An 18,892-nucleotide genomic window follows, 5' to 3' on the forward strand; every position below is an offset into this window, starting at 1 on the left:
CAACTGTTATTCTCAAAACATCAAGACAAACGCATCCTTTCATCAAGGTAGCACTCCAGTGTTCTCTGTCCTGCCCGGGGGATAAGTGGATTTCCTTGATGGAATTGGTGAGCAAGTACTTGAGCCCCAAAGGGAGGGATTTGGAGAGGAACCCCAATACCCACCTTGCCCTCATCATCCTCAATCAAGGTCTTCCCCAGTTTTGTTTCTTTAACAACGCCCCCAATGGCCACACTGGTCTTGCTGCTGGAGGGAGGGTCCAGCCACACATGGTCACCCTAGAGAGCAGGGAACAGACAAGGATCAGTCAGAGCCTGAGCCTTCCTCTTCTTCCCTTCCCCGATAGAGACCTGTCTTGGGGCTGTCACCTGCAAGCTCAAGCTCTCAGGTGTCAAGAGTTCTCTCTCTCTCTCTTTGTCCTCTCCCTCATCTCTCCTCACATAGCTCCTCACTGCCAATCAAGCTTCCCTGTGATTATCCTGTCTAGACTAATGAACTTAGCAGGGCCAGGGCTTGACCTTCCCCATAGCAACTCTTACTAGTGGGGGGGGATCAAAGGAAATAAATAGCATCCAGACTTCGTCCCCATCATGGAAGGCAGTGAGGTGAGATGGTTAAGAACAGACTGCTTCTCACTCTTGAAACTGGAGTGCTGGGGAGATGATTTCAATCCCTGGCACCTACTTTAAAAAAAAAAAATGCTGGGCATGATGGTGTATGCTTGTAATCTGGTGCTAGGGAAGTGGAGACCAGAAGATGGACAGGGGTCATAGCAGTTAAGAAATCCCATTGGCTGGGATAATGTGATTTTTGGCTAGCCTACCATATCACCCTGGCCCCATCACCACCATCGATCATCACAGAAACCTCCTTCTGATTTTAAGAAAAGTCAGTGCAACAGAAGTAATAGCAAAGGGGCCAACATAGGAATGTGTTGTGTGCATGTCTCTCTGTGCTCAGGGGAAGGTTATGTGTGTGCGTGTGCGTGTGTGCAAGTATATGGAGGCAGGAGGTCAATGCCATATGTCTTCTTCAGTTGATTTCTGTCTTATTTATTTTATCTGAGTAAGAGCCTCTAATTGAATTGGAGCGCACTGATGTTGACGGGCTGGCTAGCCAGCAAGCTTGAGGGATTGCCTTACTTTTCTGTCTTCCAGGGCTAGGATTACAGTCACACCACTATACCTGAGCCCCGGGCTTTGGAACTCATGTCCTCAAGTTTCCTCAGCAAGCACTTTGCCAACTGAGCCATTTGTCTGTCCCTGCCTAGGAAGATACTGGTGGTGATGGAGGAAATGAGCAGCAAAGAAGGAAGATGCTGCTGGAGGACCGGCTGTTGTGAGCAGGTGCTTTGATGCAATTTATAAAATGTACTGAAGTGCAGGTCAGAGGCAAAAATTGCTCAGGAGTCAGGAGACAAGCAAGATGGACAAGACACGGCCTCCAGAACTCAGAAAGGAAAGGGGTCCAGAGAGATGATGGCTCAACAGTGAACAGCACTGGCTGCTCTTGCAGATGGACAGGGTTTTATTTCCAGTACCCACACGAGGCTCCAGTTCCAGGGGATCTAATCCCTTCTGTCAGGTATGTGGTGCACAAAAATATATGCAAGCACTCACACACAAAATAAAGAAATCTTTTTTAAAAGCCAATTATAAAAAGACAAGTAGCACCGGGCAGTGGTAGCACATGCCTTTAATCTCAGCACTTGGAAGGCAGAGGCAGGTAGATTTCTGAGTTTGAGGCCATCCTGGTCTACAGAGTGAGTTTCAGGACAGCCAGAGCTACACAGAGAAACCCTGTCTCGAAAAACAAAACAAAAAACCAAAAACAAAAGATAAGTAGCAAATGACTCTGTATGAAATACGTGAGTGAGTCAAAATAATAGAAACAAAAAAAAAATAGAAAGATAGTTTTCAAGGGCAAGGAGAGAAGCAATTAACGTTTAACAGGTTAGAGTCTCAGTTTTTTAAAAGATCTGTTACACAGCAATATGAAGATGCCTAACATTACTGAGCATAATAAAATGGTTACAGTGTGAAATTTAATGTTATACATCTTAGTACACGTGTTTTAAAGGAAAAAAAAGCAAATGTGGGGGGGGGGCACTTGAGCACACGTGCGTGCACGCTTGCACAAACATGTGGTATTTGTTTGATAGTACATTTTTGAAGAGTCACTGTTACTACCATAAGCTTTCTAAAGACAAACAGCTCAACTCAAGGAACACTTCAGCAAACAGAATAAGAAGTGAAAATAGACTTGACTATGTGCATCACTGTGATGGTCCAAAGTTGCTGGGGACAAAGTGAAGATGGTAAATGAATTTCAAAAGAGAAACAAAATTCACACAAGAGATGAAGAGTTGGGGGACAGATGGTATCAAACTTCAGAACAGCAGTGCTAGAGGTCAGAAGACAATGGGAAGTAGCCTCACAATTCTCAGGGAAAGTTATGTTCCAATGACCTCACATGCATGTATAATATTAGAACACAGGAGTTGTTAGAACAGGTAACCTTTCTCAGAAAGCTACCACAGGGCACACCAAAACAAACAAGCAAACAAACAAATAAAAACAAATAAAAACAAAAAAAAAGAAAACTAATAAAAGGAAAGATTTTGATCTGGGAGCAGAGAAAATGGATTCTGCTGCATGGTTCACCTCCTTTTTAAATTTATTCTGGGGCCGCAACCCAAGGAATGGTGCCAACCACATTCAGTTAACCCAGTCTAGAAACTTCCTCAAAGACACAGGTCTGTCTCTAGGTTCTAAATTATACCAGTTGACATAAACCAGTTACCCAGGAAGAGAGAACCTCACCTAAGGAATTGCCTCCATCAGACTGACCCTTGGGCACATCTATGGGGCAATTCCTTGATTAGCTATTGATGTGGGAGGGCTCAGCCCACTGTGTCAAATGGTCCTAGGTTGGGTTGTATAAGAAAGCAAGCTAAGCACACACCTTTAATCCCAGCACTTGGGAGGCAGAGGCAGGTGGATCTCTGAGTTCCAGGCCAGCCTGGTCTACAGAGTGAGTTCCAGGGCAGCCAGGGCTACACAGAGAAACCCTTTCTCAAAAAACCAATAAATAAATAAATAAGGCATCAAGCCGCACCATACATTCTCTAGACAGGTAGAGGGGAATGGAAGGGCGTCACTACATCAGTGGTTCTCAATCTTCCTAATGCTGCGGCCCCTTGATACAGTTCCTCATGTTGTAGTGATTCCTAACCATAAAATTATTTTCATTGCTACCTCACAACTGTAATTTTGCTAATGTTATAAAGTGTAGTGAAATTGTCTGCATTTTCCATTGGTTATAAGCATCCCCTATCAAAGGGTTCGTTGACTCTCAAAGGGGCCATGACCCACAGGTTGAGGAGCAGTACACTAGAACCTTAAGCAGTCTGCAGGGAATGAAGGGCCGATCCTCTAAAGGTATTGTCTACATAACCTGATGTGTGTATGTTCAGGATGTGTGCCTGCACACACACATGCATATCTATGCATGGGAAAGCAAGAGGATGCCTCAGCTGTCAACCTTGTCATCTTGGGTGTGTGTGTGTGTGTGTGTGTGTGTGTGAGAGAGAGAGAGAGAGAGAGAGAAAGAGAGAGAGAGAGGGAGAGAGAGAGAGAGAGAGAGAGAGAGAGAGAGAGAGAGAGTCTTACTTGACTGCAGCTCACCAAGTAGGCTAGGGAAGCTGGTCAGAAGCCCTAGTATCCATTTCTTGAAAGGCAAGCATTTTATTAACTCAGCTGTCAATCTTTCAAGTCCTTACCTACTCAACTTTAACAAAAAAGAAAGAAAGAAAGAAAAAAGAAAGAAAGAAAAAAGAAAGAAAGAAGAAAGGAAGGATGAAAGAAAGAAAGGAAAGAAGAAAGGAAGAAAGAAAGAAAGAAAGAAAGAAAGAAAGAAAGAAAGAAAGAAAGAAGGAAAGAAGGAAGGAAGGAAAGAAACTACTGCTGCCTGATGCATAAGATTGTTAGGGGTAGTTCCCTGAGTTCAGCCATCTCAGGAACAAGTTTCACCCCTGCTGACTGAATCCAAACTGAGGTCATGTTCCCAGGTCCCAGAACCCAACTCCTACCCTGCTTCTTCAGACGTTTCCTGTTTGTCTGTTAACCAGTAAAGACATAAAGAGGGAAGATGCTGCTGTCCTGTTATCTAAACTCAGGCACACGAGTTATGAATGTGCTGCCTGTCTGGATTTAATTGATAACATGCAGCTTTCCCACTCCCTTGTCCCTTTATCACTATAAATTCCAGGTCAGGGTCCAGGATGGGACCTAGCTACAAATGCTGACTCAAGGACCATGACACCACATGACCTGGATAAGGCCCAGTCACCAATGATAACTTCCTTGTTTAATTAATCCTTTGTGTTAAAATATAATTGGTCAGTGCTCCCCCTCGCTCTGTGGCCCTCCTTGTGTGCACAAAAACTAAAGCTTTCATTTTAAGCTTCTGTTTCTGAGGTGAGTTTTCTTGGCTTCCACCCCAAACCCAACAAAAACAATGGGAATAACACACTGCAAGGCTGAGAGTCATTGTGAGTGACTGCAGAAACAGCATGTTCAATCCAAAGCAAGAAGAATAAAGGTCTAGGATGGATGATAACCATCTTGCAGAGAAACCTACATTAAGCAGAGATGAAAGACAAGCAGGGTAGTCCCAAGGTGTCAGCCAATGGGAACTGAAAGAACAAAGAAGCAGAGTGTGTGGTCTGTAAGGAGAGGAATGATTGGTTTGCCACCTGGCCAGCCCTCACTAAGGAATACCTGAGCAGCAGCCAAGCAGCCACAAGCAGCTTGCTCAAGAACTCGTAGGTGAGCAGACAGTAGCGGATGGATCATGGTTACACTACTCCTGGGTGTCAGGTCCAAAAGAACCCCCAATTCCACAGACTCCAAAAGGCAGCCCAAAGACCCAGAAATGACCTGGACTGTAAGGGGGTTTCTGAGTCAGGTTAAAGGCAGCACTTCTCAGGAACTTGTGAAACCAGTTCCTATCTGCCCAAAGGAGTCATTTTCCTTACTTCTGGCACAAAGGGCATATACCTGTCCTGGCATATCAAAGCACAAAGGCTACCCGGCTCCCTCACTGTCACAAGTACTTGTTCACATTTCAGAGTTCACCCTAGCACCTTAGCTTTGTTCCTGAATTCTCTCCATTCTCATTCTCTCCCTCTCCCTCCCTCTCTCTCCCTCCTCTCTTTCTCCCTTCCTCTTTCTCTCTCTCCCTCTCTCTTTTTCTCTCTCCCTCCTCTCTCTCCCTTCCTCTTTCTCTCTCTCTCCCTTCCTCTTTCTCTCTCTCTCCCTCTCTCTCTCTCTCTCCCTCCTCTCTCTCCCTTCCTCTTTCTCTCTCTCCCTCTCTCTCTATCTCACTCCCTCTTTCTCTCCCCCTCTCTCTTTCTTTCCTTCTCTCCCTCTCACTGTCTCTCTCCCTCTCCCTCCCTCTCCATCCCTCTTTCTGTCTCTCTCTCCCTCTCTCTCTCTCCCTCCCTCTCCCTCTCCTCTCTCTGTCTCTCTCTCCTTCTCTGTCTCTTACTCCCTCTCTCCCTCTTTCCCTCTCTCTCTGTGTCTATCTCTCCCTCTCCCCCCTCTGTCTCTCTCTCTGTGTCTCTCTCTCCCCCTCTCTCCCTCTTTCTCTCCCTCTCCTCTCTCCCTGTCTGTCTCTCTCCTTCTCTGTCTCTGTCTCCCTCCCTCCCTTCCCCCTCTCCCTCTCCCCCCTCTCTCTCTCCCTCTCCCTCTCCCTCTCCCTCTCTCTCTCTCTCTCTCTCTCTCTCTCTCTCTCTCATTATCCTCTCTTAGCTCACAGATAGTCCTAGCGATGCTCAGTTTACTTCTTCTTCTTTCTCTCTGTGCTCCGGACTCCTTCAGATGCCCCAACTGTTCTCTCTCTCATATCTACAATAAAAGCCTTAGCCATGTCAGCAGTTTCTTCACTTCATCCCTTCCCATGCACTGGGCACACCCAAATGACACGGTGTCCTGCCATGGAGATGCTTGCATGTGCATGTTCCTCATTGCTCTATCTCCAATAGCCAGGAAATGGAATCAGCCTTGAAAACATTTGCAGTTTTGTCTTGTTTGTTGTTTTTCTATCTGCCAGACAAGGGCCCCTGGACCCCCCTTCCCCTTCACACCCATTAGCCAGCTGACTGGGACTATGAAGTTAGTTCCCACCAATGGGGTAAGCACAGTCACCATCTAGGTGAGGGATAAAAGGTAGCAGCCATTTTGGTGGGTGTATTCACTTAGTATGATTTGAATTTTAACACATCATCTTTGCAAAAAGAGAATTAACCTTGCCAAGTTACTTTCATTTTGTATGCTCCTTTATGAAGCAGGGATTGTTCTTTCTCAACAGTCTGGGGGCTCTCTGGAATTTCAAATTCATACTCGAGTGTTTAGATCCCTTACTTGGGGGAGGGCAGAATACTCCACTTCAGTTCCAGTCCTCCCCAACCCCTAGGGTCTAGGGTAAACAACACTCTTTTGAATTGGTAAAGACACCAGGACAGAAAGTTTCTCAGCAGTGTGAGGAGGGCCTAGAAAATACCATAGCAACCAGATAACTCTTGTGCACAAGACCAATGTATGAAACACAAAAAATATGGCAAAGTGCTTCTCGGCTGGCTGGGACATGATGGAGGCTGAAGAAGAGTGAATGAGATGTGTTGTTGACACAAAGCAAATGTCGAGTTCTGACCCATAGCTTCATGGGCAGCCTCACTGACTTCTTTTTGCTAAGACCGGACTTAACACAAGACAATTTTGTCAGAGACAAACAAAGAACTCAAGACCGGAATATAAAAAACCCTCCATCAGTGGAGGTGAGATTCTGATTGGTTAGCAGGGTTTGAGAAACCTCTGTTGCATGAGGCTGAGACCCTAATAGTTTAACTCCCACAAAGCCAGAGTGGGACACAATTAGGGAGAGAAATCTAAGGAAGTACCCCCCCCCCAGGACAGAAGGTAACCAACTCTCAACCCCTGTGGCCAACACAGAGCTCCCTGCCCCATTCAGTGTTCACAGATCTACCTGATCTCAGACCACACCACACGCAGGTGGGACTAAAACACACACACACACACACACACACACACACACACACCATTTCTCTTCCGTGTTTCTGCGCCTAGAGCAACTGTGTCATGTATGGCATTTGGGGCACACCTCCTCATTCCTTCTGCTTCTTCTATGAGTTCCTTTTCCCAACAACAGCTTGCCCCTGGGATCTCAGGAGAATTCAAAATGTGATCTAGATGCCACCACTTGGAGTTTGCAGCTACAAAACAATGAGGTCCTAAACACCCAGGGCACATGAGCTGTCTCCTTCTCGATCCACGCTGATCTAATTGGTGTCTTTTTTTTTTTTTTTTGAAGAAAAGGGTAACCGTCCACATTCAATCTGTGATGTGTATGGTGGGTCCTAAGAGTCTTGGGCTCTGAAAGGGGTATGTGGTCATTTTATCTTTGAGCTGAGTTCACCACAAACAAAAAAGCAAACATGTCGCTTTATCACCATCTTGGCTGGTGGCCTCATCAAGATGGAGACAGCCATGTGATTTGGCTACCGTCTTGGTTAGTGACATCATTAAGATGCTGACCACCATGTGACTTTACTGCCATCTTGATTAATGTATCACACAGAATGAACCAAAATGGTGGCACTCATTAAATTTCTTGGTACCACTGAGCCCTTAGGGAATCACTACACCCCTAGAATTTCCTGTACCATGGCCATTCAGTCACATATTACAATCCTCTTCTCCCAGCTTCTTTCCTTCCTTCCTTCCTTCCTTCCTTCCTTCCTTTCTTTCTTTCTCTCATTCTTCCATTTTGTTTTCACCTTCTTGATGCCTGTTGGAATCAAAGAAATGGGAGACCCAAAGGAGACTCCAACTCAGGCTGCGTCACTGAGTGATGAGGTCAATATATTTTCATATTAGGCTAAAGAGGAAAGCAATAGATCTTTGTGGTGGGGTTTTTGTTATTGTTGATGATGTTTGTTTTAATTATGACACATTGTTTTACACCTATATTTACTGGTTTCTAGAGAGGACTTAGGAGTTTTCCCAGCCACGTGCCATCAACGCTAGCCTGCATCGAAGGGAGCTGACACGTTGAGATGTCTAGACTTGGAAATCTTGTGAATGTGCAGAGCAAGAGCAGCTCAAGACAAACTTAGGGAGGCCCAGGCCCAGCCATACTGTAAAACAGAGACTGGCAGGTGTCAGACAAGCTGATGCTAGGTGGGCAGCTACAACAGCTGGATAAGAAGAGAAGACAGCCTGTTTGGGCCGGGGTGGGGTGGGGGTGGGGGCATGGGGGTTCAGGGGATGTTGCTTTCTTCATGCCTGCCCTCTCTGCCTGGTATCTCCAAGCCTGCTTTCTTCTAACCAATGTAGAGTATTCTCCTCCTTCACAAGACTCCTCTGCCCTGTGTTTTCTGCCGACTTGTTTCTACTCCACTGATTCCTGAATGCGCTGGAATTTTGTCTTACCTACCAGTTCCAGATAGGAGATCAGATGATGGCGGGGTGGGAAACAGGGCAATACCACCCCTCTCTAAGGTCTTTTAACTCTCCAGAGGCACTGCTTTGACAGTTTCCTTAGCTGCACTCTTCCGGATGCTGTACTCATCAGTCTGCCCCATCTGCTGCATCTGTCAGCCACTTACACTCATCCAAAATCGAAAGCATAGTTTTGGTGGATCACCCAGTGTACCATGGGGAGTGTCGTGTGTTTTTATAAGGTTTTCCTGGGAACTTACAAAGCCACATAGTTTAACAGCGTGTATACTAGTGATATTAATTTATTACATCACCCTAAGTATATAGTTTAGATTAAGCTTTCTTTTACTAAGGTAGTATATTGCACAAGGCTGTTCTCTGAGTGAGACACTTGCCATCTTTCTCCGCCCTGTGAGGGGCTCAACTACAGTATAGTTTATGTGAACCTCACACTGCCTAAGACTAAGAGTAGGCCTCCACTTTTATCTCTTCTGAATCACTCTCAGGCTCTGGCATTTTCTTAGTGCCAATTGTTTCTCAGATCCAAACAGTTAAAACAATCACACTCCATTTCCCACACACAGAGCCATTACCTAGTCACTGAAACAGACACTTCCTGAGTAAACATCACATGTGGCCCCTTCCCACCCTGTTATCCCCAGGCAAGCTCGCTGCACCTGCCCTATAAGACAGCAAATGGGAGCTCTGCATTCCTGCCCCGAGTGTGTAAAGCTGCATGTTAGAAGGTGGTGGGATGTGAATGGATGTGAATTATGTGTGCATGCATGCGTGTGGTGTATGCATGTGGAGACCAGAGGACAATCTCAGCTGTTGTTCTGGTGGCGCCCACTGTGTTTGAGCTAAGATCTCTCCATACTGTCTGACTCAACTCAGCTGGCTGACAACTGAACTTCAGAGCTAGTACCACAAGCAAATACTGATCATTTCTGGCAGTTTTTGCTTTTCATTTCCCTTTAAGGTGGGCTCTCAGGTATCAGACAGGGGCTTATTATATATGGAAGGCAAGCACTTCACGGATTGAGCCATCTCCCCATGCCAAGAACCACCCCTTCCTTTTTCTTAAGTCTCTGAATATAAGTGGGGAATCTTGGGAACATTTGCAGAGGCCTAAACGTTAGCCACACTTGCTTTCTTGCAATAGTAGAACCTTTCTTTCCTAGTCTTCAATCACCACCCTGTCTCTGGAAGTGGCCTTCTGAGGTCTCTTTGACTCTCTTCTTTCCTTGAAAGTGACTCGACCCAGCCTTAGGAAATGTCCACAGTAAGCACTGCTCTTACCAGCCGGAACGCGGGCATCCCAGAACAACGGCTTCTTCAGCCTGCAGAAGGAAAAGCAGAAGGTCACTCCACGGCCTGTTGGTGCGGAACCCTAAAGAACAGATGCTGTGGGAATTGTCAGCCTGTCCTCAAATGTTTTGACTGGAGCTTGCTTCCAAAAACAGCTCTGACTAGCCGGAGGTGTGAGCCACACTCCTGGTCTGTATGCAAGAAGGCATTTCTTGTCTTCTTCATCTACTCCTTTAGAGAACACCTGGCCCTTCGCTGTGGTCTCCACTCAGGGAGTAGGGAAGTGCCCTGTCATCTAGAAGCCCAAATTTTGAAGTGGGAGAGAGGGAGTATTCTTGTGTGTGCACATGCATATTGTATGTGCATGCATGTGGAAGACAGAGGTCAGCTCTGGGTGTTGTTCCTCAGGAGCCACCACATTGTTCTCTCTCTCTCTCTCTCTCTCTCTTTCTCTCTCTCTCTCTCTCTCTTTCCCTCCCTCCCTCTTTCTTTCTTTTGTGTACATGTGGTATGTGTGTGTGATGGAGGGCCCACATGTGTCTACTACATACATGTAAAGCACCGATTCTCAACCTTCCTAACATAGTTCCTTGTGTTGCGGTGACCTTCAGTCATAAAGTAATTTTTATTGCTACTTCATAATTGTGACTTTGCTAGTGTTATGAATGGTAATTGTGTTTTCTGATGGTCTTGGGTAACCCCTGTGAAAGGGTCATCTGACTTTGAAGGGGTAGTGACCCACAGGTTGAGAACTGCAGATTTAGAGCCCAACATTGGTGTTGGGTGTTTTCCTTGCTCCTCTCCACTTTATACATGTAGGCAGCATCTCTTCCTGAACCCAGAGTGCACTGGCTCAACTAGTATAGTTAGCCAGTTTTCCATGGGGATCCCTGTCTCCACCTCCAAAGACTGGGATTAGAGGTGGGCAGTCACACCTTAAAGGTATTTACATAGGTGCTTGCATTCAAATCCCAGCTGACATATTTATACAGCAACCACTTTACCCAATTTGCCATTTCTTTAGTACCCAGCTTGTTTTTTGAGACAGGGTCTCTCACTGGGACTTGGAGCTCAGCAAGTAGACTAGGTTGTCTGGGCAGTGAGTCAAACATACATTCAAGAAAACACTAATACTCATAAAATCAGACAGACAGACAGACACTCAGACCAATTGAGCCAACAGGAAAAGACACTCCCCAACTTGTCAAGCTGCCTGCAGGCTGTGTGCAGTGTGCTCCAGGTTTCCTGTCACCTACACTGGGATGTGCTTTGGCCACGCAGTTGGCCTGAGTCATTTCTGCTCTTGTAAGCAACCCCAATAAAACTCACTGGTTCACCAACTTGGCCTTCGGTGGCATCATTAGTTTGGTCTGTTGTGGGCTTTCTATCTGGGGTAAGTGAATATTTCTTCACACCTCCCCAGTAATGGGGAGGTCACATGTCAGGAGGCCAGAAGACATTGTCAGAGGTTCCTCAGACACCATCCATCTTGGGTTTCTTTTGAGAGACAGAGTCTCTCATTGGCCTGGAACAATTTGGCAAGTGAGTTGTCAAGGCAGCCCCAGGGATCTGCTTATTTCTGCCTTCCCAGCATTTATAAGTGTGTGTCACTATGCCAAGATTTGTAATATGGGTTTGGGTGGGGAAAAGCTAGTTCATGTTGCAAACTCTTTATCACCTGAGCTACCTTGCTTGCCGTAGATTTTCAACTGGTAAGCAAAGAAGGAGAATCTTCTCCTTAACTCCAAAATATGCCTCTTGTGTCTACACCTCTGCTATGAGGAAGTCTTGTGTCTACACCCTCTGCTCAGAGGAAGTATAAACATCTGTCAAAATGCTGAGAAGACCTTCAGCAAGTCTCCGTTCTTTAAAGGGAGGCTGGTCCCTCTGTTCATCTTACAGAACCTGGGAAGGTATTGGCACAAAAAGACATAAAGGACCCTGACACTATCTTGATCAGTTCTTTTCAACCAACAGAACAAGACTGTCTTTCAGATCTCCTTCCTGCTATTTATTCTGTACATGTTGGCCTGTTTAATTGTGACAAAGAAATTCATAGGGGCTAGTGAGCTAAAAGGGGCAAGGATATGTGCAGCCAAACCTGATGACCTGAGTTCAATACTTAGGGCCCATGTTGTATGAATGAGGGAACTTCCAAACGTTATTCTCAGACCTTCACATGATACAATAAATAAATACATCTAAAAAAAATAAAGGAGATCAAGGGCTGGAAATGTGCTACAATGGTTAAGAACACTGGCTACTCTTTCAGAGGATCTGAGTTCAATTCCCAGCATCCCATATGGCAGCTCATAACTGTTTATAACTCTAGTTCCAAGGGATCCAATGCCCTCTTCTGACCTCAGGCACCAGACATACAGGTGCATACATTCAGGCAGAACACACAAACACAAAAAATGAGAGAGAGGGAGAGGGAGAGGGAGAGGGAGAGGGAGAGGGAGAGGGAGGGAGATCACCCTTAGATTCCAGCTCCACTACTCCTTGCAGGCTGAGGTGACTTCCAAAGCGAAGGGCTTCAGTGGTCCACATTAATCTTTCTGAACTCTTATTCTTACACCAGAACTCTAGTTTTATTAGCTACTGTGGTAGTTTAGAATAGCTCACCAATTCTTTGTCACACTTGTCTGGCTTGAGTCTAATTTGAATGTCCCTCATAGGTACCAATGCAAAAGCTTGGTCCTCAGGGTGGTGGAACTGAGAGGTTCTGTGGGGCAGTGAATTAGGTCATGGAGGGCAGTGTGCCCTTAAGTGGCAGTATGTGAGCTCATCCCATCCATCTGGCTTTCCTTGCTTCCCGTCTTGAAATATGATGACTTACATTGACACTCACCCCTGCTGTGATATGCTGCCTTCACCAGTCCAAACTAATGTAGCCTCCGTATCTTGAACTTGATTGGATCTGCACAACCATGAGCCAAAATTACTCTTTTTGTATTTCATAAGTCGTCCATATCAGACATTTCATTATAATGACGGAAAGCTGAGTAATAAGACACACCTCCTTTTAGAAAATCCTCTCATGGAATGGAGGCTGGTCCTCTCTACTGTGAGGGTAGATCTAACTATTTACTTCTAACAAAGAGAATGCCTGGGAGTGATGGCGTACCACTTCTGAGACTCAGTCACAAAGACTCTGTAACACAGACTCCGAAGACTGTCTGAGCCAGTAGCTAGAAAACCCGAGACTCAACGAGGGCTGGTGTTGGTCAAGGCGAAGATTGAATAACCTCTTCCACTGGAGTCTCCCACCATGTGAAGGGAGTTAGTCCAAGTTAGTGTGAGGTGGTTAGTCCTCAATCCTTGCTGGGCCCTGGATCAGCAAGCAGCTGTGTGCAGAGGAGCGCACGTAACCCTACTGATGGGGTTTCTTCTGAACATCTCTGCCTCTCTCCCCAGGTCATCTCAGATCTACTTACCACTTAGCAGAGCAGTGCTGCCGTGTAGCTCTTATGCTACATTTCACTGCTCAATTAGTTCACTTGGTCACTAGGACTTCTACCAGACTCCATGGTGGAAGGGCAAAGACACTGGAAGTTAAAGAGGTGACCGAGTGGGGAGCAAGGTCAGCTATGACCTTATCTCATTGTTTAAACACAGCCAAGAAAGTCCCTAAGTCTCTTGTCCTGGGCTTGATGTGGGCTACATAATTCTAGTTGACCTGTCCTCTCTTTCAGTTGCATATTCCTCTGTAAAACCTCTCCTAGGGCCTAGGCTTACTGCTAGGCTCATAATAGTGCTAAGTCCAAGAGCAGCTTTTCTAGTGGTTATATCCATCACCACCAGACCCCAAGGAAGCTATTTCTCTAGACTTCTCCAGAAGATGAGTCATGAGTACATCAAAGTCTGTATGACCATAGTTCTTTACTTCCTTAGTCCCCAAATTGCTCTGTTCATGCATTCTTTATCTCAGCAAATGGCATTAGCAGCTGCTGAGAAAAACTCATGAGTCATTCTATTCTGCCCTCACCATTATTTTTCTTTTAAAAATTAGTGGCTGCCAACTATATGCCATTCACAAGAAGCCTACAATAACTATAAAGGCATAAGTTTTATTAAGGAGATAAAGAAAGATCCAAAGGAAAGCTGTAGTGGCCATACAATTTCATAGAAAACATATTCCAAGTTAAAAAGAGTGATGAGAAAGGAAAGGAAATATGGCATGATGGAGAGTGATTAAATCCTCAAAGAAAACATAATTCTTAACATGTAGGCAGGCACCTAACAACAGAATGCCAAAATACATAAGGCAAAAACAATAGGATGTAAGAAGTAGAAGAGTTGACCATTACAGTAGGAGACTTTGATGTATTTCTATCAGAAATGGACAGAATCAACATGCAGAGGATCACTAAGGATAACAGGCAAACTCAATACCACTACCAATCAAATAGAATGCTACAAATGTGTGAGTTGTTATCTTTATACACTGATTTGTCTAACAACAACAGAACAGATAGTCTTTTCAGCCTCACATGGAACGTTTGCTAAGAGAGATCACATTGCGTTCTGGTCCATCATGCACACCTCATCAAATCACATTGCATTCTGGTCCATCATGCACACTTCAAATTTAAAGAGACAAATCGTGTGAAGCATCTACTCAGACCACAATGCACCTAAACTAGAAATCAATAACAAAATGATAAACCACAAATCCTAACATATTTGGAGATTAATAAATATACCTGTGGATACATGGGCCAAAAAGTCCCAAGGAAAAAGTGAAATAATATCAACTAAATAAATATCAATTAAATACAACTGATCAAAATTTGTAAAAGCCAGAGAAAGAAGTACATATGGGAAATGTACATCACTGAGAACACATATTACAAAAGAAGGAAGATTTGAGATCTATAATCTGACCATGTTAGAAAGCTGTGGAAAGAACAATAGAACCCTAAAGTAAGAAGAGAAAATAAATTATTATTATTATTAATGTCTTAATAATAATAAAACATTATGATGATGATGATGATGATGATGATGATGATGATGATGATGATGATGATGGGTTTCTACATGTAGCCCTGGCTGTCTTGGAACTCACTCTATAGAAGAGTCTGGCCTCAAACTCAGAGATTCACTTGCTTCTGCCTTCCAAGTGCTAAGATTAAAGAAGTGCACCGCCACCACCACCCAGCTAAGAAATGATTTTTTTAAAAAATAGATCAGAAATTTGTGCAACAAAAACCCTAAAATCAATACAACCAGAAGCTGACTAACCCCTGCCACAAAACAAAAACAAAAACAAAAACACCCTCAATACAATTAAGAAAAGAGCAAAATACAAATTGCTAGTATCAGACATGGAAACCGGGTGACCCGTTTACCAGAGGGAAGGCTGAGATGTACAGAGCTCTGAAACTTGCTGGACAGCTAGCCTGGCAGGTTCAGTGAAGGACCTTTATTAAAAAACTAATGCAGAGGGTTGACAAGATAGCTCAGCAGGTAAATCATGTGCCTCACAAATGTGACAAGTGTGAAATTCAACCCCAGAATCCACATTAAAAAAAAAATGAGGTGGTGTGCATTTGCATCCTATGGCGAGACAGTAGGACCATGCCTCAGCAAGGAGAAAGGGTGGAGGGTATCAACTCCTGAAAGCTGTCTTTGGATCACCACAAGTGGTATACCACCTCTGTGCATGCATGTGCACACACACACACACACACACACACACACACCACTACAGCAATTGAATAAAAAAAAAACAAATTTTAAAATTAATTATGCAGAAAGTGGTCAAGGAAGACACTAAACACCTACCTCTGGGCCACACACGCATGCATGCACACACGCATGCACACGTGTATGCACACATGTATGCAAAGACACATCACTCTCGAGCTATTCTTGCCCTGGAAGTAGGAAGACATTCTCTTTTTTTAAGATTTATTTACTTTTATTTATATGAGTACACTGTAGCTGTTTTCAGACACACCAGAATTGGGCATCAGATCCTATTACAGATGGTTGTGAGCCACTGTGTGGTTCCTGGGATTTGAACTCAGGACCTTCGGAAGAGCAGTCAGTGCTCTTACCCGCTGAGCCATCTCGCCAGCCCAAGACTTTCTTTTTGGGTTCTCTAAAACTTCATCCTTCATCTCACCAAGCAAGTGTACTTTAAAAGATGCAAATTGTGGAAGCCAGAGAGTACTCAGCAGTTAAGTGCCCACAGTTCTCTTATAGAAGACCCAAGTTCAGTTCCCAGCACCTATAATGGGTTGCTCACAACAACTTATAAACCCAGCTCCAGCGGATATATATATATATATATATATATATATATATATATATATATTATAATTAAAATAAGACTATGTCTTACAATGATACAAAAAATGACCATATTATGCCTTTCTACAGTTGACAGATGACCCTAGCTTTGCAACACTCAAGAATATTTATTTGGTTGTAAAGATGGCTCAGCAGTTAAGAGCTCTAGTTGTCCCTACATAAGACTCAAGTTCAGTTCCTAGCACCCATGTCAGGCAGCTCACAATTGCCTTTAACTCTAGTTCAGAGGATCCACCTTCCTCTTCTGGCCTCCTAAGGCACTTTACTGACACATATATAAACCCATACTCAAGCACACACATATACACCTAAACCTAAATCAAGATTTTTATTGTGACTCCTCCAAAATGTTTTCATTGTGTTAAAAAGGAATATTTATTTATCTTTTAGTGTATCATATTGCATATTGTGGTGGTTTGAATAAGAATGACCCCTTTTGCTCACAGATTTGAGTGTTTGGTCACCAGGAAGTGGCACTATTAGGAGGTATGGCCTTGTTGGAGTTAGTGGGTGTGGCTTGGTTGGAGGAACTGGGTTACTGGGGGGTGGGCTTCGAAGTGTCAGATGCTCAAGCCTGACCCTGTGTCTCTCTCTATTTCTGCTGCCTCAGATCTAGATGTAGAACTCTCAGCTGCCTCTCCAGCACCATGTTTGCCTGCATGTTACCATGCTTTCCACCATGATGATAATGAACTAAACCTCTGAACTATAGCCAGCCCTAATTAGATGTTTTCCTTTATAACAGTTGCTTGTGTCTCTTCACAACAACAAAATCCTGATTAAGACAGAAGTTGGTATCAGGAGTGGGGTATTGCTGTGATAGGCCAGACCATGCTTTTTGTTTGAAGTAATATGGAACGTTTTGGGACTTTGAACTAGAAAAGCAGTTGAACACTTTAAGTGAAGCTTAATAGGTCATTCTAATAGAAGCATGGAAGATGGTGATTCTAGGTGATTTGAACAACAGGAACTGGGCTCAGGAGGTTTCGGAGGAGAATAATATTAGTATGAGGCTTAGAGACTAGTCTTGTGATATTTTGTTTGAAGAATATGGCTCTTTTCTGCCCTTGTCCAAAAAAACTTCCTGCAGCTAAGTTGAAGAGTTATAGATTAAGAGCTTTGGACAGAGGACATTTTCAGACAGTTATAATATTGATTGTGTTGCTTAATAGTCATTAATAGTCATGCTTCTAATGCAGATCTGTAATGAAAAGGAGCAAGATGAGCATGGAAAAATACAAAATGTACAGTTTGAGGAGAAAAGGAGCACCAGAAAAAAGTTTAAAGAAAAATCTGATCCTAAATGGACTAAAGGGAGTGGTGACCTCATGGCAAGACCTCACTCAGCGGTGCTTCCGACTTGTTAAAAGAAAGGAAAGAAAAGTTTAGAGCTAAGTGGTGATGCCACATGCTTAGGAGACAGAGGCAGGCAGATTTCTGAGCTCAAGGCAAGCCTGGTCTACAGAGTAGGTCCTAGGACAGCCAAGCATAGGCAGCAAAGAAAACCATCCAAAGCAGAAAAGGTCTAAAAATGTATTTGAACAATGAGGCCATGTTTCAGCCCAGAACTTGGCAGCTTTGGCCATGTGGTTCTGGCTTTAAAGTCAAGGATGTAAGAAAATGGTTATGGAGTCTCACCCCACAACTAAGGAAAGCTGTTGAGGTCAGACATGTGTCATAGAGGCCCAGAGAGACCATTACCTGAAGCTGTGAAGGTGAAGCCCAGAACGACTTGGAGAACCCAAAATGTTGGAGACCCCAGAATTGTGAAATGCCTTCTGAGGAGAGCTGCTAACAGGGAGTAGAACCAACTCAAGAGGAAGAAGGGTGTTGCAGTCAGCAAGACTGAAAGGAGTTGGAGATCTGAAGAGCGCTTTGACATCAGACATAGAGATGCAGCTTGGAGCTTGCCCAGCTGACTTTTGGTCTTGCTCTGGTCCAGCGTTTCCTTGCGATGCTCCCTTTTCTCCCCTTTGGAATGGCAATGCATATCCTGTGCCATTATATGTCGGAAGTATGCAATCTGCCTTTTCAGCTTGATTTTATAGGAGTTATAGTTAAGAGATTGTCATGAGTCTCCAAAGAGACTTTGAGCTTTGGACTTTTAAGAGCATTAAAACTGTTGTAGGCTATGAAGACTTGTGAATTGAGCTGAATGCAATTTTGCATTACGATACGGCTATAAGTCTATGGGGGCAGGGATTAGGATGTGGTGGTTTGAATAAGAGTGCCCCCATAGACTCGTAGATTTGAATGTCCCTTATTTAAGAGTCTTCAGCATCACAACCTGCCTACTCTTTTGTTTTTTATACTTTATGCTCTTTGGTTTCTGCATTTGATCTGGGTTTGGAACTTACACTTCATGTATGTAAATTCACACTCATGTACACACAGACCTAGTCACATTATATTTCTACCTTAGCACTTGGTCCTGTTTTTATACAGCCTTGTGTGTGGCTCTCCCACAACTGTGTGAGACTTGAGAACTCATTGTGCAGCACTCAGAGAAGCAGCTTGCATTGTGCTTTCTAAATGGATGGATGGATGGATGGACAGATTGAGGGAGTAGGAGAGCAGATTAATGAGTACATTAGTAGATGTGTAGATAGGCAGATAGATGGAGGTGTGGGTGAGCAGATGGACAAATGGATAGATTGATGAAGATAGATAGATAGATAGATAGATAGATAGATAGATAGATAGATAGACAGATGAGAGAGAGAGAGAGAGAGAGAGAGAGA

General features: G+C 44.1%; 1 protein-coding gene across 1 annotated transcript in view; it reads right to left on the reverse strand.

Annotated features, from left to right (window-relative positions):
* The window catches only part of Myo7b (myosin VIIB), an 80,412-nt gene that overhangs the window by 58,539 nt on the left and 2,981 nt on the right, over positions 1 to 18,892 (reverse strand). Inside the window, exons 2-3 of the mRNA XM_031365222.1 lie at positions 9,822 to 9,862; positions 165 to 278 (exon numbers count right to left, since the gene is read on the reverse strand). Coding sequence (XP_031221082.1) covers positions 165 to 278; positions 9,822 to 9,839 — 132 coding nt within the window. The 5' untranslated portion in view covers positions 9,840 to 9,862. The remainder of the gene's footprint in view (positions 1 to 164; positions 279 to 9,821; positions 9,863 to 18,892) is intronic.

The sequence above is a fragment of the Mastomys coucha genome, unplaced genomic scaffold (genome assembly GCF_008632895.1).
Source record: "Mastomys coucha isolate ucsf_1 unplaced genomic scaffold, UCSF_Mcou_1 pScaffold13, whole genome shotgun sequence".
In the NCBI taxonomy this organism is placed as follows: Eukaryota; Metazoa; Chordata; class Mammalia; order Rodentia; family Muridae; genus Mastomys; species Mastomys coucha.